Genomic DNA, 12,193 nt, shown 5'->3' with positions numbered 1-12,193 from the left:
TTTTCTTTTACACCTCCCCTTTATTCATATTCCTTAATCTATCAGAAAATCCTGTTTATACATTCTTTGAAATATGTCCAAACTGGACATGGTGGTGCACACCTGTAATCCCTGTGACTTGGGAGGCTGAGGCATGAGTTCTGCAAGTTCAAGGCCAGCCTGAGCAATTTAGCAGGATCCTCTCAAAAACAAACAAACAAAGGCTGGGGGTATAGCTCAGTGGCAGAATACCCCTGGGTTCAATGCCCAGCAACACAAAAATAAAAAAATCCAACTATGATCACTTTCCATAAATGCTACCCTTCTGGTGCAAGTCACCATCTATTCTCACTTGATTACTGCAATACTCTGTTTCCTCAACAGTTTATTTGCCAACAGGTAGACTGATCCTTTTAGTTTTAAATAGCATGTCATTCCTCTGCTCAACAATTTTCAAAGGCTTCCCCATTTTACTCAGAGGAGAACCAAATTCTTACAAAATATCCAATATACCACAACCTGTGATGGACCCTTTAGCCCAAATTATCTCTGATCTATGTCCTACACTATACCCTCTTGCTTATATAGTACTCTGGGAGCAACTACAAGTTCTAGATTCAAGGCTTTTGCCTTCTGTACTCACCTGTTCCTTTTCTCTGGTTTTCTCTTTAACATGGCTTACTCAACTCTTTCAGATTTTTCCTCCAATGTTATCTTCTCAATGAAATCTTCCTAAAGGCTCTCACTCTTCTACTTTTTTCCCATTATTTTACTTTTTATTACCTGTTATTCCCAATAAGAACTAAAATCTACACAACAAGGAATTTGCTGTTGTTGTAGTTATTTTTTGAGACAAGGTCTTGCTGTGTTGTCTAGGGTGGCCTAGAAATCCTGAGCTCAAGTAATCTTCCCATCTCAGCCACTGAAATGCCAGGACTATGGGCATGTTCAACCATACCCAATTATTGTTGCAATTTTGGTTACCATTTAATCACCAGTACCTAGCACAGTGCCTGTCCCATGAGATGTGCTTAATAAATAGTTACAGAATAGATGAATAAATGCCCATCACCTATCTAAATATTTAACAGATTATTAGTCCCTTAAAGGCAGGTTCATGCCTTTTTTTAAATTTCCACATCCTCTTCAACCTAGCAAGTACAGAGAATTGTACTTGGCACATAAAGCATGCACATAATTTCCTGTATGGCTGATAATCAATGAACATTAATGGAAAAGGGTGATGAAAATCTGGTGTGTCTTTCGCCTTTCCTTCTTTTTTTTTTTTTTCCCAATAATGGAGTTTGAACACAGAGCCTTGCACATACTAAGCAAGTGTTGTACCACTAAGTTACATCTCTGGCTTTTTTTAATTTTTATTTTTTAAGAGAGAAAGAGAATTTTTTTAATATTTATTTTTTTAGTTTTCGGTGGACACAACATCTTTATTTTATTTTTTATGTGATGCTGAGGATCGAACCCAGCGCCCCGCGCATGACAGGCGAATGTGCTACCGCTTGAGCCACATCCCCAGCCTGGCTCTTTTTATTTAGAGACAGGTCCTCTCTAAGTTACCTAGGCTGGCCTCAAACTTGCAATCTTCCTGCCTCAGCCTCCCAGGTAGCTGGGATTACAGACATGTGCCACCATGCTCCATTCTTGTTATTTCTTTTAAAGCAAATGACCAAGCCAAACAAATTTTAGACAGAGAACAGGAAGATGAGATGCAATGTGAGAAAATAATCATAACCAGTGAGGAAGAAATCATAGCAAATTATAAAGGTAAATACAGATCTCATTTACAGATACAAAAGTAATAATTTCACAATGAGATTGGTCTATTCCAGACAGGTTTTCTAAATCCTACTCCTATAACTCATGATAAATTCAGTAGTGATTCTACAAAAATATGAAAGACTAATTGACCTAACAAGTGTCAATGCTGAGGCATTACATCAAGACCTTTGGTGAATGGGAAATTTTACTGCCCTAAAAGAATGGTTCTAACCATTTCCCCAGAGTAATGGACCTCTGCAAGTTTCAAGTTATAGGAAAAGTCTTGAAATCTACATGGACATCAAGCATTGATTGCTGGACCCACTATATTTATTTTAAAATCATACAGATGCTGAGATTAATAAAATGATCAAGTTAACTTTAAAAATTATTGGCCAGAATATTGTTACTGTCTCACTTAATGGATATTAGAATATACAATTTCTATGAGATGAGAGGGACTATAACATTAAATAATATTAAAAAGGAATCCACTGGGCACAGTGGAGCAAACCTGTAATCCCAGCAGCTTGGGAGGCTAAGACAGGAGAATCCCAAATTCAAAGCCACCTCAGCAACAGCAAGGCGCTTAGCAACTCAGTGAGATCCTGTCTCTAAATAAAATACAATAGAGCTGGGGATGTGGCTCAGTGGTTGAGTACCCAGGTTCAATCCCTGGTACCAAAAAAAAAAAGGAATCCATATATTCCAAAACAATGGGAACAACTGCCCTAAAGCTTTTCACATTCCACATACAATCTTTCACATTCTAAGAGAAAATTACTGTAAGGTTAAATAGGCACTTTTCCCATGCTGGTACTTATACCTAGCTGGTAGTATGGCATGGAGGAGAGAAAAGACTTGGGATTGAAGTCTTGACTGTTTTACAACTAGGTATCAAACCATAAATGAGACACTTTACTTCTACAAGCTTCAAATTCTTCACTTAAAATAATGGACCTTCACTTAAAGAAAAAAAAAAAAAAAGAATACAAAGAGAAGGGAGGAGGAATAGGAAAGATAGTGGGATGAATCTGACAGAACTTTTCTTTGTACATATATGAATAGACCACAGTGAATCTCAATACCATGTGCACAAGACAGGGATCCTAATTAGAATCATACTTCATTGTGTGTGTGTGTGTGTATCAAAATACTTTTATTCTGTCATGTATAATGAAATTTTTTTTAAATGAGGCTGATTCTACCTCCCCTAAACACTTAAGAGCTGTTATAAGATAATATAAGAATAGAAATTAAATTATTAAGTGTATTTGTGACAGAATCATCATTCTATATAGTAAAATGCACAGAGGTAGTGTGCAGAAATGATTAAGTTCTTACTGCCATAAATGAACCTGAATGCCAAGCTAAAGACTATTTCATAGAAAATAAAGAGCCATAGAAAGATTTTACCGTAGTGGGTGAAAAAGGTGGGGATAAAATGGAATGCAGGGTTCTGGTGGGGCATGTGTTTGTATATGAAAACCAATTAGATAATAATTAATACTTTCAAAGAAAGAAAGTATTAATTATTATCTAAGAAATAATAAAGAAACCTAATGGATGTATAATATAAAGAACCAGAGGCTATTCTAACAGTCCAACTGGAAGATAAAAACTTGGGCTTACAGCAATGATAATAAGAAATGAGCTGACTTAGTCATTGCAAAAGGATTTGAAAAATCACACATAAAAGGAGAAGGGAAGAATTTTATGCAAAGTAGATAAATAGTAACCCAAGAAAATATTTTGTTATTGAAAAGGGTTCAGGTAAGATGTGTCAAATTTGAAATGTGTGGACATATTCAACTATTTTATGTCCAAAAGGTATGAAATGAAACCTTAGAAAAGGTGGCAGGTTGCAGTGTATAGGTAGGTATAAGTATGAAGCTAGGTAAAAGTACCAGCATGCCTATTTAACCTTACAGTAATTTTCTCTTAGAATGTGAAAGATTATATGCGGAATGTGAAAAGCTTTAGGGCAGTTGTTCCCATTGTTTTGGAATATATGGATTCTTTTTTTTTTTCTTTTGGTACCAGAGATTGAACCCAGGTACTCACAGTAACTTGGGAGGCTAAGGTAGCAGGACTGCAAGCCTGAGGCTAGCTTCAGCTACTTACTGAAGCTCTAAGCAACTTAGTGAGATCCTGAGATTCTGTCTCCAAAAAAAGGGGGGGTAGGGAGATGTAGCTCAATGGCAAATCACCTCTGGGTTCAATCCATAGTACAAAAAGGAAAAGGAATGAAAAGTGTACCTAGAGGGGCAGATCTGGGGTCAATTATTTAAGATGACCAAAGATGAAAGAAGAGTGAGAAGAATAAGGGAGTGTTGAATAAAGAATCTGGAATATCAGAACAATAGGTAGAAGTAAAATCAGAGGAAGAGGATAAAAGAAATATGAAAATGATAGAACTTATTATAAATGCTATAACTTATAGAAATATTAAAAAATTAAATTAAAAATGTTTAAGATTGATATTTGACTTAGAACAAACTAAGAAGGGGCTGATATTGTGGCTCAGTGATAGAGCATTTGCTTTTCACTTGTGAGGCACTGAGTTCCATCCTCAGCACTACATATAAATAAAGGTATTGCATCCATCTACAACTAAAAACATTAAAAAAAGAAGAAGAAACTAAGGAGACAGTTTAGAGAACACTTTTTTAAATTTTATTTTTATAGAAACACATTTTCCTCTAATGAAAAATTCTGACTTCCCTTCTCCAATCTCCCTCTAGTTGAAAACGTATTAAGTCCCATGTCACAATGGTGTTGAAATAAGAGTAGTTTGAAGGTGACAAGAGGATGGGTACCAGAAGACAAGAGAAAGTAATTTTTTGGAGAGAAGGAAGATATTTGCTTTGGTTTTTATTATAGTCTACAGATGCCTAGAAGTCATGACAGCATGACTATACTTTCAATTTTTATAAAAATGGTAAAAATAAACATCAAAAGTCTTAACAGCTTTTTGTCCACAAAGAATCTTTAGAACTCAAGGAATCAGTATTCATTTAATCCTATACCTTGAAACAATTTTTTTTAAATATTTATTTTTTAGCTTTAGGTGGATACAATATCTTTATTTTATTTTTATATGATGCTGAGGATCAAACCCAGTGCCTCACGCATGCCAGGTAAGCACGCTACTACTTGAGCCATATCCCCAGCTCCGAAACAATTTTCTTAATAGCACAATACAATAACTGACTTCCATTTACTCTCTTCCATGACCAATTAAAAACAACAATCTTTGTGTGATATATTCTGTTGAAAGTAGCAATGAAATATAATTTCCCAGGGCTAGGGCTGTAGCTCAGTGGTGGAGCACTTGCCCTGCATGTGTGAGGCACTGGGTTCAATCCTAGCACCACACACAAATAAATAAAGGTATTACGTCCATCTACAACTAAAAAATATTAAAAATGAAAAAAAAAGAAGTATGATTTTCCTCAAAATAGCACATTTTAGTACCTAACAAGTTGAATTTCGGGTTATCTAGGAACTACTTCCTTTATTTAGTTCATTTCCCAGAACATCACATTAGTTAGCATATTAGAGAAAGTTGGCATTAAATCTTATTTTAGCCAGATCTCACAATCCTCAAATTTAAAAACTAAATATTTTATTATAGTAATACTCTGAAGAAAAAGTACTTCTAGTAACTCATTTATCCATCTTACCAAGCCACAAACCTGAAAGTCTCCCTTTCTCTAACCTCCAATTAATCACTGACCAATTAAATACCTCTTCTGCCATAAGGTCTTGCTTCACCTTGGGCCTAGAGCACAGTTGGCTGACTATTGACCTCTGAAACCATGAGCCAACATAAACTTTCTCTTCTCTAAATTGTTCCTGTCAGGTATTTTGGTCTCACCAACACAAGGCTGACTAACAGACATCCAGCCTGAAGAAGGAACTTGATCAAGACTTAAAAGAATTATTTTGTTGTCTACACTTGTAGACTAGTCAGCGTTCCAAGAATTCAGGCTTACAAGTTCCTGGCTCCAGGACCAGAGGATGCCCTTTATCCAAGGACTACCAAAATGACTCCAGCAGTGCTGAGTATCCCTCAACATGCTTGGGGACCTACTAATCAATCAGGGATACATTTTTAAAAATTCCAGAAAACCAAATGAATTGTGCTTAAAGCTTTATCAGTGGAAATGTGATCTCAACTAGAGAAAGATGAGGAAGAGATATCTGGAAATACAGTTGACCCTCAGGATCCATGGGAGACTGGTTCTAGGACTTCCTGTGGACACTTAAATCCACTGATTCTCAAGTCCATATATAAAACGGCACAGTGTTTTCATATAACTTGCCCATATCCTCCCATACACTTTAAAACATCTCCATATCACTTATAATACTTAATACAATGCTATATAAAAATAAATTAAAATGTTCTTCTACTACCACCATACCTTGTCATTAGGTCATTAACTGTGTCTCAAATCATAATGATCAGATTTTGAGCTGATAAATACATATTTAACAACTGTTAATGTACTATGCTTTTGTAGACTGCAAAGATAGCATGTCAATGTAGAATCAAGGACACACTCCTTTCCAGTAAGAGCACTTGCCTGTTTAACATGCTAGTCAATGACCCGATTTAGAAAAAAGGGCCCCCAATTAGTATAAAATGCTAAATTCTCCCACAACTCAGAGTCTGGTTAGATTTTCAATCCCTTCTATGCTAAAATATATGGAAAAGCACAAGGCAAGAAAACCCTGATCCCAATAAGTAAAATGTTGATAAGATATTTATTATATTACGAGTAAGATAATGAAAGAATGAATCCACTCACATTTATAATGAGTTTCTACTTGGTCAAAAATCGCTATTCAGTATTTTGCTATAACATAAAAATACATTAGAATTTTAAAAAGCAAGGCAATTACCTGAGGAGAGTCAAAAGGATATCGACTACTAAATTTAAATAGAAGTTGAAATTTTTCCCCTTCATATAAGGTACCTGGTGCACCTTCCATGTCTACAATCCACCTAGAATAAAAAAGACAAATGTAAAACTTAAAATAAAAGGGACTAGAGTAAGAAAAGGAAAAGGAACACTGAGATGCCACCTACTGGGACTAGAGTCATTTTTATTACTATTATTATTATTTTTTTTGGTGGAGTTGTCTTTTTTGGAACTGGGGATCAAACTCAGGGCTTTGTAAATGTGATGCCTCTGAGCTACATCCCAGCCCTACTGAAGTCAATAAATACTAACAGTGCATTTTATCATCCTAACAACTTTCAGAGTGGGTTTTTGATAACCCCTCCCTAACACCATTCTCTGACATTCCAGAGTTAAATACCTAAGTCAAGGTCAGATGGCTAGTCAAGGACAGAGTCACATTTTAACCCATGACTGAAAAAACAAAAAACCAAACTCGGGTGTATGGACACAAAAGCCTGTGTTATGCTCTTCCTACTAGATTTATACTAACTCACTTTTTTCCTAAGACCTTTTTTCTTCTTTTTTGGGTACTTGGGATTTAACCCAGGGGTACTTAACCACTGAGCTACATCCCAGCCCTTTTAATTTTGAGACAGGGTGTCACAGAGTTGCTGAAGCTGGCCTTGAACTTATGATTCTCCAGTCTCAGCCTCCCAGGTTGCTGAGATTATGGGAATGCACCTTTCTGCCTGGCTGTTCAGAAGACTATTTCTAAAGTAACTTTATAGATAATTATAGATAATATCAAACTAGTCAACTGCCTTTCTGATGTCAATGTTAGAAGCAATTGGGGATGGAGGTAGCAACAATGAGTACAGAGAATTATGGCTTTGAGTTTTATTTTCTCATCAGTATTCTTAAAAAGACTGAATGGAGGAAAGTAAGCTGAGTTGAGATGAGTCTACTTAGTCTGATGGCTGAAAGCCAAGTCTCTACAGCGACTTTTCTTTATCTCTCACTGTTTTCGTTGTTTAATAAAACCCAGAAAAAAAATTCTACGGGGTGCTGGGGTTGTGGCTCAGCAGCAGAGTGCTTGCTTCGCACATGTAAGGCACTGGGTTCAATCCTCAGCACCACATAAAAATGACAAACAAAATAAAGATATTGCATCTGTCTATAACTAAAGAATATTTTTAAAAAATTCTATGGTATCTTTCCAACCTTAGTTTTCATATATAACAATAAATCTGTTTTTATTGATATAAGAATAACATAACACTAATACATTAATATATTAACATAAACCTGTTTTTATTTATATTCTAAATACTACCTCTTTTTTTAAAAAACTATTTTTTTTCTTATTGTATATAAAGTAAATTCACACCAATTCGTGTCTTCATACATGTACTTTGGATAATGATATTCATCACATTCCACAATCATTTCTCAGTACCATATGTGGTACTGAGGATCAAACCCAATGCCTGACACATGTGAGGTAAGCACTCTAACATTGAACCACAACCCCGCCCCCCACTACCTCTTTTTTTTTTTTAAAGGAGGGAAGAGGAAATAAAGATGGCAAAGATGATAGGACAGTTGTAAAAAGAAAAAGTGAAATGATGTCATTAAGAATGAGTTCCTAACTAGAGAGACACAGGAGTATACTCCTGCAATCCCAGCAACTGGGAAGGCTGAGGCAGGAGGATCCTAAGTCTAAGGCCAGTCTGGGCAACTTACTGAGACCCTGTCTCCAAAAATAAGGATTGGAGATGTGGTTCAGTAGCTGAGTACCCCTGGGTTCATACACACACACACACACACACACACACAAATGAGTTCCTAATTATAGCTCTGTCATGTATTATTTATTGTAATCAGTCAACTCCTTCCCCCCCATATATTTTATTGGTACATTATCCTTACACATAATCATAGGATTTGGGGGCTGGGGATGTGGCTCAAGTGGTAGAGCGCTCGCCTAGTATGCATGAAGCACTGGGTTCGATTCTCAGCACCATATAAAAACAAAGATATTGTGTCCACCTAAAACTAAAAAATAAATATTAAAAAAAAGATCAATAGTTATCACAGTAAAAGTCAGAAGATTTACTACTCTTTAAAATAGTAAATATGCCTATTCTCTGAAAGAAATCAGCTAAAGCATATAAACTCTTAAGAACATGGATATTCATTTTCAGAATGAATGCTGAATACCCGAACTATAAAAGAGACATTTAGCTCAGTATTATTAGGAATAAAAACAACAGCAAATATACAAAACAAAAATTAGCACATTCATAACATCAGAACTGGTACACAGTAAATTAGATGCAATGCAAAAGTTATGTACAGCCGGGTGCGGTGGTGTACACCTATAATCCCAGTGGCTCAGGAGGATGAGGCAGGAGGATCAGGAGTTCAGAGCCAGCCTCAGCAACTTAGTGAGACTGCCTCTAAATAAAAAGTAAAAAATTAAAAGGGATGGGGATGTGGTTCAGTGGTTAAGCACCCCTGGGTTAAATTCTCAGTACAAAAAAAAAGCTCTGTATAAAACAAAAAACTTGCTGCAGCCTCAGTCATAGAGCCCTTGTGTGACACTCTGTATTCTATCTCCAGCACAGCAAAAAGGAAAATAAAACTATTCTCTTTATGAAATAGGATGGTCTTCAAAATTCTCCTTATCCACTCCCCATGTCTATTAGGCAGAGTTATTGCAATGAAAAATTAGAAAACTTTCTGGTGCTCTTTCATTCTTTATATAAAACAATTTTTAGGACACACAATGTACCATAAATTTACTTATGATTTAAACAAGCCAAGCTTTTTAAATAATATCTAAGCAAATATGTATTAATCAGGTAATATCTGTACATGGTAGGGGAAAGGCCATGTACGATTTTGTACATAATTTTGTCTATGGAAATTTTAATAACTTTTTACTAATTTATAAATGACATGCTCATTATGGAAAATTTAGGAAAAAAAAAAAAAGAATAATCACCCTAGATAACTATTAAAGTTTTTTTTTTTGATAAATTTCATTCTAATCATTTTGCAGTTTTCTATTTTCTACATCATTGATGCCTACATAAAATGAAATCCAGTAGCTGCATTATGTGCATTTATATAAATTGAAACCATGAGTGTTTAAGATTCCCAATTATGAGCATAGGCTTGGAGTAAGAATGCAATGGGAGAGCATGCTATTCTTTCAGTCTCAGCACTTAAATCTGTATGAGTACCTATTAATCTGTAACATTTAAACATTAGAATTTGGTATTTCTCCACATATACTAGCTCCTAATCAAAGAAAGAGCTATCCTACTCTGGAGGGAAAATTGGCTTTGGTGGAGTAAGACAGAATACATGTCAATACATCCTAAGAAATTTTCAAAAGTAATCATGACTACCCAAAACTTTGCCTAACATGCTGACAAGACTATAACTCAAGTAATGTTCTTGCACTGCACTATAAACCCTTTCTGTATTATCAACATTTACATTGTTTCTAAGTTATCCTCCAAATTAGAAATATTGACAAGAGTTATAAGTAAGGGCTGGGGATGTGGCTCAAGCGGTAGTGCGCTCGCCTGGCGTGAGTGCGGCCCGGGTTCAATCCTCAGCACCACATACAAACAAAGATGTTGTGTCCACCGAAAACTAAAAAATAAATATTAAAAAAATCTCTCTCTTTAAAAAAAAAAAGAGTTATAAGTCAAAATTTTTTTTCTATATCTCTGTTCCTCAGAGAAGTGATGCATTTTACTAGATCTAACAGTATTACATGCATTTTTTAAAAAGGATTTTTGTGTTTGTTTGTTGCTTTATAGACAGAACCCAAAACCAAATCAGCTGGGCATGGTGATGCTGAGGCAGGAGGATCAAGAGTTCAAAGCCAGCCTCAGCAAAAGTGAGGCACTAAAGCAAGTCGGTAAGACTCTGTCTTTAAATGAAATACAAAATAGGGATGGATATGTGGCTCAGTAGTTGAGTGTCCCAGAGTTCAATCTCCAGTACCGCCCCCCCCAAAAAAACCCAAATCAAAGATTTTGTTAAAAAAAAAAAAGGAGCTGGGGGTATAGCTTAGTGGTAGAGTGCCTGCCTAGTATGAATGAGGCCCTGGGTTCAGTCAAGCCCCAACACTGCAAAAGAAGAAAAGAAAAAGCTTTACAAATTATGTAACCATATGTATATTGTGACATAATTATGTAAAACAAAACTGATTAGGTATTTAAATGCAAGGAATAAAGTTTGCTTATCTTGTTAAGAGAATGGGATAAATTAAAATAATTTGATATTTTTAAAAGCTAGTATAACTGGGCACAGTGGCACATGCCTGTAATCCCAGGGGTTTGGGAGGTTAAGGCAGGAAGATCATAAGTTCAAGACCAGCCTCAGAAACCTAGTGAAGCCCTAAGCAACAAAACAACAACAAAAAAGGGCTGGAAATGTAGCTTACTGGTAAAGTGCCCTGGGTTAAATTTCCAGGACTAAAAGGAAAAAAAAAGTATATATTCATATACCATACTAACAATAAAAAAAAGTACTTTAAAATTTAAGTACTGGGCTGGGGATATAGCTCAGTTGGCAAAGTGCTTGCCTTGTATGCACAAAGCCCTGGGTTCAATCCCCAGCACCACAAAAAATAAAATAAAATAAAATTTAAATACTTACTGTGTAATTGAATTTTGAACACTCTTTTCATTTAAAGTCATCCCAGGAGGTGGGTCATTTTGCAAAGCCAACAATTCTTTCTGTAGTCGTTTCTAGAAAAGATTATCAATAGCAATTTGTATTTTATTTTTAACAATATAATTTCTTTCTAGTTATACAGTCTGAAATTACTGATCAAATATCCTCCAAATGTTCATATATCATCTTTACAAATCCCTTATATCTTCTATATATCTTATACATACCTAATTCTCAAAACCTGAATGGTCTGCCCTGCAATTCATAATCTAATGTCAGAATATTTCAACACCAATTCTGTGAAGTTCTGAAGAGCAGTTACTTACAAAAACATCAATTCCATAGCTACTCTATGAAAATTATAAAGTTTTAACAGTCTAGATATTCTCCATAATCCTTAAAGAATATATCATCTCAGACAGGCTTTCCAGAGAAACATATTAAACCTCTTGTAAAAAAAAAAAAAAACTTTCGAAAAATTTAAAAATTATTTATGATCTAATAGCCATAATTATTTTCTTAAATAGGATCATTTGCACATAATCTTCTGATTGTTATGTTGTTTACTACACAACATTAGAATATAACATATCTAATGGCACAGATATGGAATATGGATTTTGCATTCTCATTTGTATAGTTTTCACTGTGTATCTCTTCCCTTGATACCATTAATAAACATACTTCTTCAATGTATAACAAAGCAAAAAAACAAAAACCACATCAGTCCATAGGTTATGGGTTGAAAGTTCACTTTCAAACTTGAATTGAAATAACAGCAGTGGGGATACAGTTCAATATCAGAGTGCTTGTATAGTATGTGCAAC

The 12,193-nt window shown here is 35.2% G+C and overlaps 1 protein-coding gene across 1 annotated transcript in view; it reads right to left on the bottom strand.

The window, feature by feature from the left end:
- Nucleotides 1-12,193, bottom strand: part of Ube2w (ubiquitin conjugating enzyme E2 W) — a 60,471-nt gene that overhangs the window by 25,294 nt on the left and 22,984 nt on the right. The window contains exons 2-3 of the mRNA XM_027949600.2: nucleotides 11,349-11,440; nucleotides 6,667-6,769 (exon numbers count right to left, since the gene is read on the bottom strand). Of these exons, the coding sequence (XP_027805401.2) occupies nucleotides 6,667-6,769; nucleotides 11,349-11,440 (195 nt within the window). The remainder of the gene's footprint in view (nucleotides 1-6,666; nucleotides 6,770-11,348; nucleotides 11,441-12,193) is intronic.

The sequence above is a fragment of the Marmota flaviventris genome, chromosome 15 (genome assembly GCF_047511675.1).
Source record: "Marmota flaviventris isolate mMarFla1 chromosome 15, mMarFla1.hap1, whole genome shotgun sequence".
Lineage (NCBI taxonomy): Eukaryota > Metazoa > Chordata > Mammalia > Rodentia > Sciuridae > Marmota > Marmota flaviventris.
Note: the sequence above shows the minus strand (reverse complement) of the source record. Positions and strands in the feature narration are given on the sequence as shown.